At 35.8% G+C, this 20,977-nt stretch overlaps 1 protein-coding gene across 1 annotated transcript in view; it reads right to left on the reverse strand.

The window, feature by feature from the left end:
• The window catches only part of LOC150086962 (uncharacterized), a 270,054-nt gene that overhangs the window by 137,162 nt on the left and 111,915 nt on the right, over window positions 1-20,977 (reverse strand). The window contains exons 7-8 of the mRNA XM_090372337.1: window positions 16,865-17,051; window positions 2,887-2,980 (exon numbers count right to left, since the gene is read on the reverse strand). Coding sequence (XP_090228463.1) covers window positions 2,887-2,980; window positions 16,865-17,051 — 281 coding nt within the window. The remainder of the gene's footprint in view (window positions 1-2,886; window positions 2,981-16,864; window positions 17,052-20,977) is intronic.

Below are 20,977 nucleotides of genomic sequence, written 5' to 3' on the forward strand. Positions count from 1 at the left end.
TCATCTGTGTTACAACAAAAACCTCTGCAGTTCCATTGTAAAATACAAGGCATTATTTGTGTTTAATTGATGGAGCTGTATCTGACTGCTTTTTGAAGGTTACTGGCTTATTATGTTCCAATTTAGGTTTATCTTTTTTGGAGAAAACTGGCTGACCTGTGTCCATTTCTTCTTCTGCATGGATTTCTAGAAGGGAATCATCCTGTATGGATGTGCCATCTGAGTCCATAGTTGTGTCCTGATTATATTTTTAACTACATTTGCGTTTGAACTATGAGATATGGTATCTATGACCGGAGTAGGAGATGCTGCTGGTATTGTCAGAGGAGTATTATTTGCTTGGTCAGAGAACTTGGATTGTTGTTTAGAAAGAACATTTCTAGCCCAATCAGAAATTGATTTGTTAGTGGGAACTGTTACATCGGTTTGAGTGGAGACTGTTTGATACTTTTTTACAGCATTGGCATAAGTCATATTTTTGGTTATAATAGGTGCAACTACGTTTCTCGCTTCTTGGTAACTGATTTTGTTCTCAACCTTGTATTTCACTATTTTCTTCTCAGTTTTCCACTTTTCACATGTCTTAGAATATGCAGGATGGTCACCTTTGCAATTTGGGCAGGTCATTTTTGTAGCTGTACAGTTACTTTTTATGTGATCTGAGGACCCACAATTGGGGCAGACAGGAACTCCTCTGCATACAGTTTGTGAGTGGCTATACTTTTGGCATTTATAACATCTTAAAGGGTTTGGAATGTAAGGGCAGATGCAGCAAAGTAAATAACCTGCTTTTACAGAGGAGGATAAGGTGGGTGTATTGAAGGTAAGAATAACATTTCTGGTAGGTGTAAGCTGATTATCTTTTTTAATCATTATTCGTCTTGCTTTAATTACGTGTTGTCCCTGCAGCTCTTGGGTTATTTCTTCTTCGGTGACGTTTAATAGGTCACAACTGTGTTTAATATATCACACCCTTAGATGAATTTAGGGTTGTGTGAGGAGATATTTTAACTGGAATGAATGGCAGCAAAGCTTGTAAGTTGTAACAGCTTCTCAGAATGCCTGTGGTTCAGGGTTTCTACTAGTAAGACTGATTGCAGTCACTTCACCGTCTTGGGAGATCCTACAATACCCTCCAGATGTTTTTGTATGACAAAAGGAGATAATTTATTCATGGGCTGACTAGTAAGTGAATGGATGATTAAGAACAATGGGCAAAGTTGCTCCATCCAATCAGTCTTTTGTCTCTTTGGATTATCGTTCTCAATATCCTGATGGTAAGTTTGCCATGTTTGCTCCTTTTAGCCCTTGGCAAGAGGACTTATCTGCCAAGGTTTCCGGCTCCGCCATGAGGAGGCAGGAGCAATGCCGCTAGGAGGCGAAAGCGGTTAAAGTGTTAGTTTGTTAGTGACCTAGAAATATGGATAAAGAAAGAAAGGTGGGTTTCCTTTCTGTGTTCTAACTTTGGGCTTTGAGAAATGTAAGAACTTAAAAATAACTTTAATCGCCTTTGAAGAGCACTTTATGAATCGCACAAATATTGCTTGGCCTCAAGATGCACTCGGGGCCTCATCCTGTTCAGAGTTGCTACTATTATTGTGGCTACTGTGGTCGCTAATATTAGATCTATGGAGGTTAAGTCCGAGGTGTAACTTACTGCTTGTTTGACCAACATATATCATGTTGCAGATAAGGCATGTTATAAGGTAAACTACATTGCTACTTCTGCAATGTCAGTAAGCTGCTGAGAGTGCATATAGGGGCATGTAAGACAAAGTTAATTGGTGAATTTGTTGAATCAATGTTATTCAGGCTGGAAGCATTTGATGCTGGTTTGCTTTATGTAGTGTGTGTCAAATGTGAGTGTTCAGAATTTAAAGTATGACAGTATTATAAATTTGACCATCATGGTCAAATTTATAATACTCTGCCCATGTAGTATGTTATTCAATTGTTGATTATCCATAAAAATGAGTGTAATGATGAAAATTCAAATAAAATACAAATAAGCATAAAAATAATTAGTAATAAATACGAAACAATACAAATCAAATAAAAGTAAAAATAATAATAAGAAGCAGCAGTAAATGCAAATCAAATCAAAAGGTAGCAAGGCTGATCAAAGAATGGTGAAATTATAGGTGATAGCAAAAAATTACCCAAGTTTGAAAAGAAGAAATAAAAAGGATGTATACTGTAGTTTCAAAGCATAGTTGAGTAGCCAGAAAAGTAGCAGAACCTATGTATATTTTTAATTATTATTCTTTTGGCATTTTAACCAAGGATCATTTTTCACATATCTATCATGGCCAGCAAGGTTTGTTATCAAGGTTTTCCTCCAGTGTAATTTCTTTCAACATTGTGTTTTGCTGGCATAGATTTTCTACTCAGCATTGGAAAAAATTGCTCTGGTTATGTAGCCAGGATGCCTTGTTTTTAAATGACTTTTTAATCTGCAGAGTTGCATTCTATCATTCAACAGAAAATGGAATTTGCACATTGAAATAGTAAATAAAAACCAGAGGATATAAATACAAGCTATGGAGGGAAACTAACAGACTACACTCAAGACGTTTGTTGGTTGGCACAACATGGACCACTGCAATAAATTGCCTTTCTGGATAGATAAGGATGACAGTTTGGCAAAATTTAAGGTGGGGGGGACTGGATTGGCCTCTTCTGTCAGTGGAAAGAGTATGGTAGAAGTAAGAGGGTGCATAAACAAGTTTAATTTTTTATTATTTTTTTCTGCTGATGCAGCAAAAGTCATTATCCTGTCATAGAGATAATTATGAAAGCACATAATAAGTCACTATTTTAATATCATTATTTTATTTAATGAAACAATTTTAACCCTAATATAATTCTGCAAATGTGTGAAAATACCTTAGAAATCCTCGTCGTGTAATGACTTCTGCATGAGAATCGTTAACAACCAGTCCATCCTGGCTCAAGCCTTCCCCATTAACACATCTGTTGCCTAGAAGATATATCAAGGAAGATTTATTCTAATTTTACCCAATATATGGGTAATATAAAACATAAAAATAACAATAATTTTGTTTATAAAAGAAACAATGAATAAGTTTTGTTTATAAAGAAACAAATAACAATAACTGTTACGCAACAATAAACTGTTGCCTAACAGTGTTTCCATTAACTTCTTAAGAAGTTAAAGGAAACACCAAAAGGAAAATTAAGGTGTGTGACTTTTTTTCCTTATAAAACCCAATTAGGAAAAATTAATCTTGGCACAATATACAAAGGGAAGTCAAAAAGTAAAGTTTCTGTTTTCATCAACATCATCAGCCATTTTCAATCCATTGCACGATGAGGCCTCTCCAACAACTTTCCAGTTCCTTCTGTTTTGTGCAATGGCCACCCATTTACTATCTACAAATTCATGAATTCCGTCTGTCCGTCTCTCTTGTTGTGTTCCAAGTTTTCTTATAGCTCCTCTTGTGTACCATTCTGTTATTTTCTTAGTCCATCTGTCATCATGTCTTTGAGCTATGTTTCCTGCCCAAGACCATTTTAGTTCTTTAGTTTTGATAAGAATGTCCTTTACTAGAGTTTGCTGCCTAATCCATGTGTTTCTCTTCTTATTTAGCAGTCTGATTCCCAATATAATTCGTTCCATTCTTCGCTGTGTCGTTCTCAGCTTCTCTTCCATTCTTTTTTTGAGTGTCCAAGTTTCACTTCCATAGTCATGGTGGGGAGTATACATTGCTTCATTATTTTACGTTTCAGACAAATTGGGATATTGCTCCTCAGTATGTGACTATATTTTCTGAATGCTATCCATCAAAAATTTATTCTTCTCTTGACTTCCAGCCATTTATCATTATCAGCTAATGACTTGTCCCAGATAAGTATATGAGTCCACCTTTTCAATTACTGCTCCTTGAATCATTATATCCCTTTCTGTGGCATACTTGTTCATTACTTTTGTTTTAGCCATATTCATCTTTAGTCCAAAATCCTTACTAAATCGGCATAACTGATTAAGATTTTCCTTTAATTCTTTGGGATCGTGGCGTATGACCACAATGTCATCTGAAAATCGTAAACGGTTTAGGTACTCTCCATTCACATTGACTCCTTTCTGCGACCAGGCTGATCTTCTGAAAGTGTCCTCGAGGGCAGCAGTAAAAAACTTCGGAGATATTGCGTCTCCTTATCGAACTCCTTTCTCAATTTTAAATTTCCTACTGTCTAGTCTAATAAAGGAGGTAGCGTTCTCACATATTTTCTTCAAAATCATAATCTATGGGGTATCTATGCCTTGTCTTTCCAGTGCCCGAAACATTGCCTTATGCTGTATGGAGTCAAATGCCTTTTTATAATCCACAAATGCCGGGCATAATGGTGTTTTATATTCATTTGGTTTCTCCATTAGCTGTGACATTATGTGAAGGTGATCCATAGTTGAGAATCCTGTCCTAAAGCCAGCTTACTCTTTCGGTTGATTCAAATCAAGTATTCTTTCTAATCTGTTAGTAATGACCCTTGTGAGCAACTTGCAAATGTGGGATAACAAGCTAATTGGTCTATAATTTACAATTTCTGATTTATCTCCTTTCTTATGCAGCAAGACTATAATTGCATTATTCCACTCCTTAGGCATCACACCTTTTCTAATGCATTTTGTGAAGAGTCGTGTCAGTGTTTGTGTCGTGTCATGTCTCTTCCTCCCAATTTTAACAACTCTACAGTAACTTCATCTTCCCCCAGGGCTTTCTGATTCTTCATTTTCTTCAGTGCATGTTCTACCTCATCAGGAAGAATATCGGGTATGTCGCATGTGTTACTAATTTGCGATCCATCTTCCCCACTGCTAGCATCATTCTCTCACTCCTTGTATAATTCTCTATAGTAGTCTTCTGCCATTTGAATTATGCCTTCTCTGCTATTTATAAGTACACCATCACTATTCTTCAGTTTCAGTATCATTTGTCTTTCTGTATTACTACTCATGGCTGCTGATTTAAGTCCTTTGTTTTCCCTTAATGCTCGTTCTACTTTTCTTGTGTTAAATCTTCATAACTCAGTATACTCAATTTTCTCCTTGTTGGTGTTTATCTTGCTCTTCATTTGTCATCTTCAGTTCATCTTGACAAGTGTTTCTGACTAATTTTTTCTTTTTCTAAATCCAAAGAATTTGACTAATTCTTTGGATTTATTTTTACTTATAGGTTTCTTGGGCTTTATCACTTTCAGAAAATTGTAATATTCCTCGTCGATATCATGGTCCTGAGTTACAACCAGTAACTCAGGACCATGATATCCAGTAACCAGTATGTACTGTAACTTGTTCTTAAGTTACAGTACATACTGGTTTTTCTCCTTTCTCTTCTTGCATCTATATGAAATGTGCATCTTACTATTCTGTGATCACTTCCAATATTTACCTTGTTCAGGACAGCAACATCATTCAAGATATATCTTGTTAGTGAGGATGAATTCGATTTCATTAGTTGCTAATCCATTTGGGCTCTTTCATGTCCACTTTCTGTTCACCCTTTTCTTGAAAAAGGGTACACTACTGACAATCCTCGAGATTCTGCAAATTCCACAAGTCTTTCACCTCATTTATCCTGTTTTATCCCACAGTAACAAATCATCACAGAGGGCTGTATCACTCACTCACTCAGGAATTCATTAGTATGTCAAGTATGGCAAGCAATAACTTGCCATACTATTCATTAGTATGATAAGAAACTGCATATTATAATTAGTCTGCATACTAACACAGTGTCCATATTGAAACATGTGTATGGCTTATGGAGATGAAAGCAGTAATTTAGTTTCTGTGGGCAAAAGACATCCCACCAATGGAAATTTATCAAGAACTCATGGCGCTGTATGGTCTAATGCCATTTCAGTGCAACAGTAAAGGAAATGGTGTCAAGTTACTTATGGTTGCATAAGTACAATGGATGGCATCAGAAGTAGGAGCCCATCCACAATAGCCAAACATTTCAAAGACATTGATGCAGTGTGACTGCAATGCTATTATACTGCAGTCACAGCATAGATTTATTAAGAAGACATGTTGTCTGATCAATCAGACAGGATACTATGATGCTGTAACAGGGGATCTGGATAAAAAAAAAAAAAATAATTTTGACAGCATATACTTTGATTTTAGAAAATCTTTGGATACTGTTCCACATAAAAAACTGCTGTAATTGGAGTAGTGTGATATTAGGAGTAAGTTACTGCTTTGGGTAAAGGAATGGTTAATTGGGAAAGGCATTATAGTGCTCCCCTTGGAGTACTGTTATTAGTGGATTGTTCATTGCTGGATAGTGTTGTTTTCGATATTTATATCTTGTATAGATGCAGACATATCAGACTTAATGTCTGTTTACAGTTGATATAAAGGTTGGCAAGGTCGTTAACAACAATAATCAGTGCATGCTACTGCAACAAGATCTAGAAAAATTAAGCAGATGGACTGAAAAGTGGCAATAAAAGTTATCATTGACAAACGTTAGGTACTGCATATGGGTAGCAATAATCCCAGAATAACATACCAATTGAGATGGTTCTCCTGGTCTGATTAGTCCAATTGTGTGGTACCACATTCAGGGTAGTGGAGAATGGAAAAGACTCAAATATAAAGTTCTTTTCAGGGTATACAAGCAGCTAGGATAGTTCATGGGGTTATGTGAATGACATTCCTGTTGTACACTGAGTGGTCAGAAATCATGGAATACCTACCTAGGCAGTCACATGGTGAGGCATTGAGTCCACTAGTTCTCGAAAGCATTCCACAGTATTTCGATTCATGCCTGCTGTACCGCTGTCCATAATTCCATCGCATTTCTGAGTGGAGGATCCAAAGCTCAAACGGATCTTTCCAAAGATGCTCCATAGGGTTCACATCCAGTGAACGGGGAGGCCATTCCATGGTGGTAAAATCTGCAGAATGCTCTTCAAACTATGTTCTAGTCACCGTGGCCCTGTGGGGGAGGCACACTGTCCTGCTGGAAGAGTCCATTGCACTGTGGGTGCTCAATAACCATGAACAGATGCAGATGATCTGCAAGGATGGGCACGCAACCTGGACCGTTCAGAGATGTGTTTAGACATACAAGAGGTCCCAACATGTGCCAGTTGAACACGTCCCAAACCATTACCTACCGTACACCTGCCTGAACAGTTTCTTGTTGCCATGAAAAGTGCATAGCTTCATATGGTTTCTGCCAGATCCACAGCATCTGTCTCACCCTCCTGTCTGCTCGAAATAACTGGAAATGGGACTAATCAGACCAGGAGATCCATCTCAAATTATCTAAGGTCCAGTGCCAAAGGTTAGGCCAAAATTTGATTGCTGCATACAAGTTTGGAAGCCTAATTTCAGAAATGATGTGGACCTGTTGGAAAGATGCAGAGAAGAGCAAAGAAATTAATGAGGAAACAAAAGAGCGCTCTTACGAAGAAAAGTTTCGGTCCTTCAAATTGCACTGTCTACAAACTAACTAGGCACCTGAGGAGATAAGATCAAGGTATTTAAGGCTTTGAATGCTGATGGCATCCTTCCTCTTGCTCAAACTACACGAGGGGCATAAATACAAATTGAGGAAGGATGGCTGAGGACAGATGTGTGGAAGTCTGCCTTCAGCCAGAGAGTTATTGATTGGTTGATCAAATTTCAATATGGTGTCAGAAGTGGGTATTTAAAAATTTAAAGAAGAATTAGGCAAACTATTAGAGGGGATGAACATGTAATATGGGAAGTGTTAAGTTTGTTTGTTTTTTGGCTGATGCTGTATAAGCTTGCTTTCTTGCATCATTTGCTAATAGTCATACTATATCTGTACAAGGGTATTATGTCCATAGAAATGTGTTCATGGACATGTCTTGTGTGCATTGTCTGGGCTGAAAACCTCAGAATAACATACAAGGGAAAACTGTACTCAGCGTGCCTAAAATTGACTAACTACAGCCTCAACTGAAAAGGGCTTAAAAAATTTCTCCAGTTGATTTTTGGTCTTCGTACTGTGATGTGATACAAGATTATTTAAAGTTACTACAAGCAAAAGAGAAATAGGATAAAAGAATCCAGTATTCAATTAATCATTGTTTATGCTAATGATAATGCATAATGTAGGCTATTCCACACTAAAAGAAAGGTAAATAGTACAGTAAAATCTCATTAATACCAACTCGTTTATATGAAGCACACACCATTCCCCCCCCGCAAAAGGATAGGCTTTTCTATGTAAATATATACGTTTATTACAAAATTTGATTAATATGTATTAAAGTTCTTTTTCACCCAGTGAGAAATAAATATTGTAATTTTGTACGTTTAACACAAATCTTGATAGAGCTGTCCGATTATTGCCCCTATTATTGCCTCTGGCCACATGGCTCCCTATTTTCCGAAGGATGGCACTGACTTGTTAGAAATTAGTTTCGTGTAAACAAAAGCAGTTTATGGTAGCTATCAAGTGCACTCTGAAAAACATCTTTATGAAGGATGAGTTGCTAAATTAACAGAGGAATAAAAAGTTTTTCTAAGTTGTTTACATGCACTCCCTCACTCTCCAAGGGAATAAGGTAAGTTGCAATCGTTATACCAGTTCAAAGTCTTTTGCTACCGTATACAGCAGGCGTCGGCAACCTATGACCCGTGGGTCATCAAGTGACCCACTTGAGTTCCGCAAATAAAGTATAATATATAAAAATAAATTATAAAACATAAACATGAAACAAACACTTTGAGAAAATATAAATAATAAGATTAACATTTTGGTTTCATTACAAAGTTGCAGAAATGAACATAGGAGGAATACAGCGACATTGTCCGAACGAATCTCATCATTACTTGACGAGCGTTTATTCACTCCTATTGGTTAGCTGGGAGCTCTGACTGATGCCACCTGCAGCTGGCCAATAAGAGCTCTGCCCACCTGCTGATCACGCATCTACTCTTGTTTACGTTTACTTCGTCTTTAACGTGAATAAACAGTAGTTCAGTTCAGAAGCGCGAGAACAGTTACCTAAGCGAAATAATTATTAATTTTATTACCATGGACAAACAAACAGCAAAAAAAGAGATTATTTCAAGATGTGTGGACTAAAAGGTATGGATGGATGTATAGAAAATGGTGACAAATTGATATGTACTTTATGTACAGATATAATTACCGCCAGGACTTACAATATTGGGCTACACTTTTCTTCAAAACAAAGTTGTGAGTGAAATGCCAAATGATGAAAAATATGAATACATTGCTAAACGTGTATTAAATTAAGGAAAACAAAATAAATTTTTGAAGAGATTTGTTACCAGCCACAATGCTATATCTGCTCTGCCGGCTTTGTTGCAGCTCTTAGCATTGGTACCAACGCGTTTAGAGACAGCAAATTTTTGAAAAACGCATTCATAAATTGTTCCGAACACTTATTCAATGACTTCGCAAATAAAAAAACAAATAATTGAGAGAATTAAAGAAATGCCATTGTTGGCCAGAACAGTTCAGCGTCGCATTGAAGATATGGCAAAAAATATTGACGTAATTAGCATTGCACTCAATGAAAGTACCAATGTAAATAATAGTATGGCTAGGCAGGCAATTATTATTAGATTCACATCAATAAATAGTTCGAATGTCAATGAAGAACTATGCGTTCTTGCTTCAATGAATGACATGACCAAAGGCATTGATATTTTGCATCAAGTACAAGAGTTTACAAATTTCAAAAATGGGAAAATATTGGATTTAAAAAAGTAAATTGTTTTCCATAACAACTGATGGTGCTCCAGCTATGAGAGGAAAAAAAATGTTGGATTTGTGAAACTAATGGAAAATGAACTTGGCTGCCCACTTTTATCGTTCCATTGTATCATGCACGAAGAAAATTTATTTGCAAAGGCATCTACGGATGTAATTTAAGGATGTAATGGAAAAGGTTGTTAAGATCGTAAACATAATAGTAGCATGATCTGCATTAACACAGAGGTGCTTCAAAACTTTTTTGGAGGAAATTGAATCGAAATATGGAGATTTGCTGTTACATGCTGAAGTACGATGGTTAAGTCGAGGCAAAGTTCTTAATAGATTTGTAGAGTGCTTTGATGATATACAAATATTTCTTTACGAAATCGGTGAAAATGATCTCGAACTCAATGAAAAACAATGGTTTTTAAGACTTTTGTTCTTAACAGACATAATGAACCATTATAATGATTTTAACGTACGACTCCAAGGAAATAACCACACAATTTTGAAAATGTACGAGGAATGGAAGAGTTTTTGTTCGAAATTAATATTATTTGAAACTGACATAAAAACTAAAATATTTCTTTTCTTTTCGTTACTAAAAAGCCAATATGAGAGAGAAAATATCGATGAAAGCAATCTAAATATGTTCGAAAGTTGTATTTTGAACATTAAAAGTGAATCTGAAAGTAGATTTCAAAGTTTTAAGAAGCACGGCGAAATGTTTACATTTATAATACAGTCCGACGAAATAGAGGAAAATGTTTTAGATTTTCATTATTTTGAATATCTTAAAATTGACAATTTAAGTTTAGAAATGATTGATTTTAAAAGTTCAACGGTGTGGACGGACAAATTCAAAACACTGCGGAAAGATTTAGAAAACGCGGAAGATAATCATCTTCGCATGATATCATCGTGTTGGACATCACTTCCTACGAAGTTTTCATCTTTAAAAAAAAATGGCTTTGCCATTTTGTCCGCGTTCGGTTCTACTTATAAATGTGAGCAAATATTTTTACACGTGAAATTTATTTTAAGTAAGAACAGGAGCAGATTAACTACTGAAAATTCAGACGCTTGCATTCGTCTTAAGGTGACTAAGTATGAATCAGACTTGACGTCACAAATTCAGCATCAGGGGAGCCATTGATAACAAAGAGAATGCTTATAAATAAAGTTCATAAATTATTAATGAACTAAAATTTGACAATTATATTTGTTTTTATAATAATTAGAATTATAATTTTGTTTTGTTTTTTTATGTTTAGTTTAAAAAGAGTTTAAAAGCATATTGTAATAGTTTTCTCAATAACATTTATCTTATTATTCACTAATGGACTGTTTTAAAATGAAAATACCCATTAACCCGAACCGTCTTCTTAATAGTCATATTTTGGTTGATTTTGACCCACAGCCAAAAAAGGTTGCCGACGTCTGGTATACAGCAATCTAATTTTTGTGTCATTTTATCTGAGCTGATGTTTAATTTAAAATTTGTTTATATTAAATCTTATCTAGCAGTGTTATGGTGACAAAATGTAAACTGACTGAATTAAACCTGGAAATTAAGCTTAAAATTATACAAGAGGCTTCTTTCCATCTTATCAGTCTAATGGGCATTGCAAAGAAAACGGACATTGCAAAGGAATACAACATCCCTTTACCTACTTTATTAACAATACTGAAAAACCGAAAAAGACTTGAAGAAGTGTGTGACATGGAGCAGCGATGAAAAACAGGAAACAAATTTGTGGTGCAAAACATGAGGAGCTTGAAACAAAACTTTGAGTGGTACCAACAAATGCTTGCATCTAATTTGCCAATATCAGGTCCAATTTTGCATGAAAAGGCAAATTATCTAGCTCAGCAACAAGGAATTAGTGACTTCAAATGCAGCAGTGGCTGGCTGCAAAGATTTAAAGACAGGAATAACTTGGTTTCGCAAAATGTTTGTGGTGAGGCTGGATTAGTAGACAAAGAAAAGGCTGCAGACTGGTTGTGTTCTGTACGGTCCATTCTTGAAAAATACGAGGCAAAGGATATTTTTAACTTGACGAGACAGATTTATTTTATAATTTGCTGTTCAAGGAGAGTTGTCATGGTGGAAAGTTAACCAACTTCCCTGTAATTATGAGGCCAATAGAAGTGCTTGGTTTACACTCAAAATTTTTCAGTCTTATTTATCAAAATTGGACAGGAGAATGGCTTCAGAAAAAAGGAACATTTTGATGACTCTAAAGCGTTGTACAGCACATTCTGCAGAGACACTTAAGTTGACAAATATAAAGCTGCTGTTTTTACCCCCCCAATACCACCAGTTTAATGCAACCACTGGATCAAGGCATTATTTATAATCTCAAGAGAGCATATAGAGCCTGCCTGATATCCGTAATCTTGTTATTGCTTAGGACAGTATTGCATCAAGTGCAATAATCAACTGCTTCAGAAAGAGTGGCTTTGGAGAGAATATCATTGAAAAATGTGGTCCAGCAGATGAATGTGATAGCAACGTTAAGGAATGGAAGAATTTGAAGGGGGCATATGGATTTTGTTGGTGAATTCAAAGAGTTTGTGAAGGTGGATGACGTTGCTACCACTGCAATGTCAACATCATAAGAGCTGCTGAGCACCAAACGAAATGTTGTTTTTGTTACCAGTAACAGCAAAAGTGAAGAAGTGCACACACTACCATCTAAAAAAAGTTGCCCAAAATGTATTGAACATAATAGAGAATGTGTTGGCCTGCAGTAACATTGATAAAGAAACAACTATTGCATTTGATAATGTCTGTGCAGTGGTAAAAAAATGCATGTAGGACAAAAACTGTGCAAACAACATTAGATTCTTTCTTTAAATTAGATTAATTTATTAAAATGTTAATGGTTTGTATGTCTCCTTTTATATTAAGATTGTAATTATTTTTACTGATATACTAAAATATTGTGCATATCAAAATTTATACTGTACAATATTTTCATTTCCATTAATTAATTTTTTTTTAATTTTATCTTACAAATAAAATAAAATCTTTAAAAATTTATGTTATTCCTATTAATGTATTGTTAGACGAGGCATTTGTTTTTATTTTATTAATTTAAATTAATTTCATTATTATTAGTCATATATACAATATGTACCAAAAAAAAAAAAAAACCGTATAATTTTGGGTACAAAATTATACAGTTTTTTTTTTTTTTTTTTTTTAATACCACTACAAACCTCGTTATTACAAAACATGAAAATTTAGGTCCCTTGAACTTTGTATTAACGAGATTCAACTGTATATAAAATAAATAATTAACAAATAATAAAAGAAAAAGAAATAAACAACCTATGCATTTCCCTCCTCCAGTAGGTAACTATCCAGAGCTGATCTTTGAATTTCCCCAAACTGTCAGCCTCAACCACCCATGTAAGTAACTTATTCCAGTAATTTATAACTTGCTGGCTAAAATAAAACTTCCTGCAATCCAGTTTAAACATCTTCTCCCGTAACTTGAACTTATGGTCCCTAGTTCTAGAATCATTTATAACCATGAAACTTTTGTCGTCATTCATTTTACTTTTGCAGCTCAGAGCTTTAGACACCTCAATGAAGTCTCCTCTAAGGAACCTAGTTTCCAAGCTGTGCAACCCACATATTCGAAGTGGAATACCAACTGCAGTCCAGTGGTCAGCATGTGCAGCCATAAGTAAGGGAGATTATGGGATAGAGCCTCTATGCTGCCAAAAAAATAAATAAATAAAAAAGTATGTGCCCCATTACAATGTGGTGTTGAAATCCAACTGCACTTAATAATTCATAATTAATAAATGTCAGAGCAACAGGGCTCAATAAGTTCTATATTATGTATATAAACAGATATATATATAACGTATATTGTATGTAGAAATGTGAAGAAGATTTTGATTTAAAACTATTGAATATACGGTATACACTGTGAGCTCGACTGAATGAATAAGGAACGTAGCGATATATGGTATGAAGAAGAAAAGGAAGAAGAAATAGACAGGAAATTAAAAATAAAGATAAGTGAAAAGGCGACAAAAATAAGATAACATTGCGGTGTCTTTCACAATCTCAGTGTCATCATCAGAGGTCATCCACCGAAATTATGAAAAAGACCGCAATTTTCTTGCTTCTGTTTCCGACATGTTCTGTATGCTGTGGTGCACGTGAGCTGTTACCACGTGTTGAGAACGAAATATTAAAATTATTTAAAATTTTGTGGTAAAAATAAGGTCTAATAGGTTGTGCCAATAAAAGTGGTTAAATTATGTAGTGCATACAGATCATGGATGACCTTACAGAAGCAAGTGAAAAGAATTGAAAAACTGAAAAAACTAAAGTAATGAATATCGGAATAGGGAGGAAGAAAGGGACTTACTGTTACTTTGTAAAACTGACCAAATTACCAAGATGGCAGCGTGCCGGTATATTTATGTGTGGTTACGCTAGCGGCTCCTAGCATTAGGTGTGGGGAAAAAGAAAAAAAAATTATAATAATTATGGTATGGTGTCTGTATATATTGAAATGAAATAAGTGGTGATGAACGCAGTTAAATACATGATGTCCAAACCACCCAGGATAGTTGAGAAATATAATAGCTTACAAAGTAGCAGTGAAAAGCAGCTAAACTTTAAGGCGAAAAATATATTGGATAAAGTAAGAAGGTAGTGTCCGGCATATTGTGCTGGGTAGACTAATGGCTCACAGGACATAGAAAGTCGTGGCTAGTAAAGCAGAAAGATGAATGAAGTAGAGATAAGTAGTTGGGCTCAGGTAGTTCGGGGTTGCAAACCAGTTCCTATAGTTAGGACCCTGAACGAACAGTCACACTCACACAGTACTTTTCATACAGTCACATTCCACCCCCCATGATTAATTAGCTTCTTAATACAATTATTCTTTACTATATATAACGTAGATATATCTCAGAACTCCACTTATGCACATTGGATATGAGGGTTAAATAACACATGGCATCCGTTCTTGCTTCCCATTCTTGTGCATCAGAATTAGCATTCCATGCAGTCAATGAAGGTCATACCTTCTTGTTCACTGAAGCAAAAATCCTCAACATAATTACACAAAATTAATAGTGGAACCACTCAAAATTAAATTGTGCCATAATTCAATTAATTGGTGTCACCCCTATATTATTCCAGACTTTTGATGTTTAATATCCATGTGCCAAGGTAACAACTAATTTCTCTTCTTTAAACATTTCCCATCATAGATTTCACGTTTTACTATCCTGTGATTAAGACCAATGATGAAAAGCCTTCAACTTCAGGAAAGTAAAAGGTTTTTTTTAATATCATTTTCGCAATTGTTTTTATTAATGGACTCAATATCTTCTTTTGCTCGTGGATATCTGTTGGTGGTTTGACGTATTTTGGTCAGGTTTGGAGCTCTTTAGACCTTTAATTCCAAGTGCATTAGATCATTGATCTTTCTTTGGGCATAGAGAACTTATTTAAGTTAGTTTTTACATTCATATAAATAATGGTAAGTGCTAGCATTGAAGAATTCTACAAGTCAATAGTGAGGTAACTTTTCTCATTCTTTTGTTAACTTAATAATTCAATATGTATGCAGTCATGATGAATCTATAAATTCTTTTAGCTTCTGCAGTATACAGAATAAATTAAAATTTAGTTATTTATATTAAAATTTTTCTGGTTTTGATGTACAAAATATGCCCAGGTTATCGATAGCTAATGGGTTAAATATTGTATCAATAAAACATTCTTTAGAACGTGCAAATATCAAATACTTTTGACAGCGTAACATATTTATTTAAGGGAAAGGACAATATTTATTTTATTTATGCTAGCTTTGAAATAGATATTTATTAATTTTTTATTTCACTGTTATGTCTAAATTCCATTTGCAAACACCCATTTGTATACACTGCTCTACCATTAATATCTGGACACCTGCCTTTAGACAAAAAAAAGAGCTTTTATTGTGTCATTTAATATTTTGTGCTGAAACCTTTTGCTTTTATGATGGCCTTCAATCTTCATGGCATACTCTCAACTAGCTTTTTTATAAATTTCAGGTGATATGTTCCTCCACTCGGCCTTTAACGCAGCCACCAGTTCAGCCTTGTTCTTTGGGTAATCTCGATGTGCACATACCCGGCAATCCAATCCTAAAGATGCTCGATAAGGTTCAGATCAGCACTCTGGGCTGGCCAATCCAACTTTTCCACACCCATGTCCTCAAACCACTCTGTTACAACCCGAGCAGTATGGCATAGCACGTTATCTTGCTGATACAGGTATGGGCCTTCCCCGAAGTATTGTCATAATGTTGGAAATGCATAATCATCTAGGCTGTCCTGGTACTGCACAGCATTCATGTCTTTGTCGATAACGACTAATGGGCACAAGCGAAACCACGAAAGGAGCCCCATACCATGACACTGCCTCCACCAAACTTCATTGTTGGGAGGATGCAATCAGGAAGGAACTGTTCCCCTGGCATTCGCCACACTCAGGAACAGCCATCAGACTGGTAGAGTGCAAACCTTGATTCGTCTATCCATAGGACTCTTTTCCACTGCTCTACAGTCCAGGATTCACGCTCCTTACACCAGGTTAATTGGCGTCTATCATTTGTCTATCATCTGACATTAGTCCCAATACTCACACAGATGGTTTGTGTGACTTGAGACAATGGCAAATTATGATTTGGCACACAGTTCTTCGCAAAATTCTCTTGTCCCGTTCTGTTAGTTTTTGAGGTTTACCAGGCAGGCCATTTTTTGGCAGTTCAGTCCAATTCCTCTTCCATTTGAATATGACATTGCTAACCATTGACCTAGGGATCCCCAGAGTGACTGTGATATCTTGTACAGAATGCTTACTTATGTGGCATCCTACTATCATTCCAAGTTGGAAGTCTGTTAATTCTGTTGAACGTGTCATCTTGCATGCCCACTTTTGAAATTGTCTGTTCGAAGCCCTGTATGCATATTTATAGCAGGTTCTGTGATGTGTTGCATGCATATGACCTGTTGCCTCATCCATGGAGGAGTGTCCGGATATTAATGGTAGGGGTGCGCGCGCGCACACACACACACACACACACACACTTCCCTTGAAAACAAACCTGTTCCAAAACAAATCACTGTGCCTGTGTCAGCTGGAGCTCTCTTCATAACCAACGCTGCTAATACTTTCCTTCCACCCATATATTCTGGAACTTGCAAAACTCTTTCATTAAAAGCCTTGTGACTTAGTGCAGCTATCATGTCAAAGTGACTAAAGCCTGGTGAAATATCAGTCAAGCTGTCAACCTGAAAAATAAGTATTTAAAAGAATTTCAATAAGTTAAAATTTATTAATAAAATATGAAAAAAAAAATCCATTAAAGAGCATTCATGAATTAAGTATGCTACAGGTACAATAGGACATCATACTAAAACATTATTAACTTTCAGGCTGGTACATACCTAAAAGTCTTACCATCTGTCACATGTGAGTCCTCTGTGACACTAAGTATATGTTTGGAATAAATGTAAATGATTTAAAATTGGGTACTTCCTAATGTATCTTGACTGTATAGTAAAAATAAAAACAATAGAATTTTTTAATTATTATTTTAATTAATTTCATATATTAATATTAAACCAGGATTAAAAATAACGACAAGAGCTAACAGTTATTTTCATAAGCAAATAAATGCACCCAGATCATCATTAGCCATTTTCAATCCACTGCAGGATGAAGCCCTCTGCAGCAACTTTCCAGTTCCTTCTATTTTGTGCAATGGCCATCAATTTACTACCCACAAACTCATGAATTTTATCTATCCATCTCTGCCGTTGTCCTCCAGGTTTCCTTCTAGCGCCTCTTGGGTACCATTCTATTATTTTCTTAGTCCATCTGTCATCATGTCTTCGAGCTATGTATCCTGCCCAAAACCATTTCAGTTCTTTAGTTTTGTTAAGAATGTCCTTTACTTGGGTTTGCTGCCTAACCCATGTGTTTCTCTTCTTATCTAACAGTCTGATTCTCAGTATAATCTGTTCCATTCTTCGCTATATAGTTCTCAGCTTCTCTTCCATTTTTTTGGTGAGTACCCAAGTTTCACTTCCATAAGTCATGGTGGGGAGTATACGTTGGTTCATTATTTTACGTTTCAGACAAACTGGGATATTGCTCTTCAGTATGTGACTATATTTCGTGAATGCTATCCATACAAAATTTATTCTTCTCTTGACTTCCAGCGATTTACCATTATTACAGCTAATAACTTGTCCCAGATAAGTATATGACTCCACCTTTTCAATTACTGCTCCCTCAATCATTATGCCCCTGTCAGTGGCATACTTGTTCATCATTACTTTTGTTTTAGCCATATTCATCTTTAGTCCAAAATCCTTACTAACTTGGCATAACAGATTAAGATTTTCCTCTAATTCTTTGGGATCGTGGATTATAACCACAATGCCATCTGCAAATCCTAAATGGTTTAGGTACTCTCATTCACATTGACTCCTTTCTGCGACCAGTCTAATCTACTGAAAGCTTCCTCAAGGGCAGCAGTAAAAAACTTTGTAGATATTGTGTCTCCTTGTCAAACTCCTTTCTCGATTTTAAATTTCCTACTGTCTTTGTCTAGTCTACTAAATGCGGTAGCGTTCTCATATATTTTCTTCAAAATTATAATATATGGGGTATATATGCCTTGTCTTTCCAGTGCCCAAAACATTGCCTTATGCTGTATGGAGTCAAATACCTTTTCCTAATCCACAAATGCCAGGCATATTGTTGTTTTATATTCATTTGCTTTCCCCATTAGCTGTGATATTACGTGAAGGTGATCCATTAGGTGGTCATTACATGAAGGTGATCCATTAGGTGGTCATTACGTGAAGGTGATCCATTAGGTGGTCATTACGTGAAGTAATGACCCTTGTGAACAACTTGTAGATGTGGGATAACAAGCTAATTGGTCTATAATTTCCAATTTCTGATTTATCTCCTTTCTTATGAAGCAAAACTATGACTGCATTCCACTCTTTAGGCAGCGCACCTTTTCTAATGCACTTTGTGAAGAGCCTTGCCAGTTTTGTGTTATGTCTCTTCCTCCCAATTTTAACAATGCTACAGTAATTTCATCTTCCCCCGGGGCTTTCTGATTCTTCATTTTCTTCAATGCATGTTCTACCTCATCAGGAAGAATATCGGGTATGTCGTATGTGTTGCTAATTTGAGATTCATCTTTCCCACTGCTGGCATCATTCCCTCGCTCCTTGTATAATTCTCTATAGTAGTCTTCTGCTATTTGAATTATGCCTTCTCTGCTATTTATAAGTTCACCGTCGCTATTCTTCAGTTTCAGTATCATTTGTCTTTCTGTATTACTGCTCATAGCTGCTGATTAAGTCCTTTGTTTTCCCTTAATGCTTGTTCTACTTTTCTTGTGTTAAATATTCTTTTGTCCTCTCTGAGTCTCTTTCTGATGGCTTTGCATAACTCAGTATATTCAATTTTCTCCTTGTCAGTGTTTATCTTGCTCTTCATTTGTCGTCTTTGGTTCATCATAATAATTGTGTTTCTTGACTAATTTTTTCTTCTTTGGATTTCTTTTTCCCCATAGGTTTCTTGGGCTTCATCACTTTCAGAAAGTTGTAATATTCCTCGTCGATATCTTGGGCAGTCTGCAGAAGCTCAAACTTGTTCTTAAGTTTCAGTACATGTTGCTTTTTCTCCTCTTCTGTTATCTCAAAGACCATTGTATTATTTACTCGAGTCAGTTTTTTCATTTCCTTTCCTACATCTATATCAAGTGTACATCTTACCATTCTGTGATCACTTCCAATATTTACCTTATTCAGGACGGTAACATCATTCACAATATATCTTCTGTTAGTGAGGATGAAGTTGATTTCATTACTTGTTAATATATTTGGACTCTTCTATGTCCACTTTCTGTTCACCCTTTTCTTGAAAAAGGTATTCATTACTGACAATCCTTGAGATTCTGCAAATTCCACAAGTCTTTCACCAATTCCAAAATTTCCTATAGGTTCCCTTTCTGCACTGTTTTGTCTTTTTCCAACCTCAGCATTGAAGTCCCCCATAATAATAGTGTAGTGGGTTTTCTGCTCATCTAGAAGACTCAATTTCAGTGTACATTTCTTCAACCTCTTCGTCATCATGGCTCGATGTTGGTGCATAAATCATTATAACCTTTAGCTTGTACCTCTTAGAAATCTTGAGTATTAGTTTTGACACCCTTGGTGATGTACTTTTGAATTCCAAAATGTTGTTTTTTATATCTTTATGGACCCGAAACCCAACTCCACCTTCACTCCTTTCACTGTTTCCATTGGCATACAGCAGATTTCCACTTGATAAACTTATAAGTGATTCATTTCTTCTTCTCAGTGAAACCGATGATATTCCAATTCACATTTTCTAATTCCTTTTCCTGCTCTAATATCCTGTCTTCACCAATGAGTGATCTTACGTTGTAACAGGCCAAGTTCAGTTTCCGTGCATGGCAGCCTGGTCATACCCAGAGATTCTTAGCACCCTCTGCTTCCACTCTGATCCTCTCGCTGCCGTAAGAGGGGGAGTGAAAGCCGCTGGGGAATGAGGGCCATTTGTTTTGTCGTGCTCTCATATTCTGGAGGGTTTGTTCTTTTCCTCTTCACGCTGACCAGGCGTCTTGAAGAGAACCATTCTACATGTTCGTTCCCACCTAAGTGATGTAACAGGGCTTACCATCGAGAAGGTGTGCATGAGTGGATTTCAAGGAGGCAGGCGAACCGGACTTCTAAATTTTCTGTAATAGAAACATATTGGATCCATCAGTGTTTTACACTAAGTGTCTGATAACACACAGAATACCTGTTCCCCTCTAAGCACCCAGATATATCCTGTGAAATATCTTTTAAGCATATATGGTAGAAATATTTTTAAACTTATTTTAAAGTTTTAAAATGTCTTATGATACGTTTTTCAATACACACTTTTTTAGAATGTTTTAAAACAAAGAATTTGAGAGCCAAGTTTGATTCTGCCACTTCCTTATGTTTGACTGAATTTCCACAACGAAGCACATAAAGTATGTGAAAGAGATAGCAAATAAAAGTAGAAAATAAATCTGTAAATGAAACCAACAATATTGTATGCTAATATAATAATAATTTTCAATTTTGTTTTAGTTTTGTGAACAGTAACAACAGTTGCATATAGAACTGAAGTGCAA

This window comes from Mastigoproctus giganteus, chromosome 4, assembly GCF_048544385.1.
Source record: "Mastigoproctus giganteus isolate SK-2022 chromosome 4, ASM4854438v1, whole genome shotgun sequence".
Taxonomy (NCBI): domain Eukaryota; kingdom Metazoa; phylum Arthropoda; class Arachnida; order Uropygi; family Thelyphonidae; genus Mastigoproctus; species Mastigoproctus giganteus.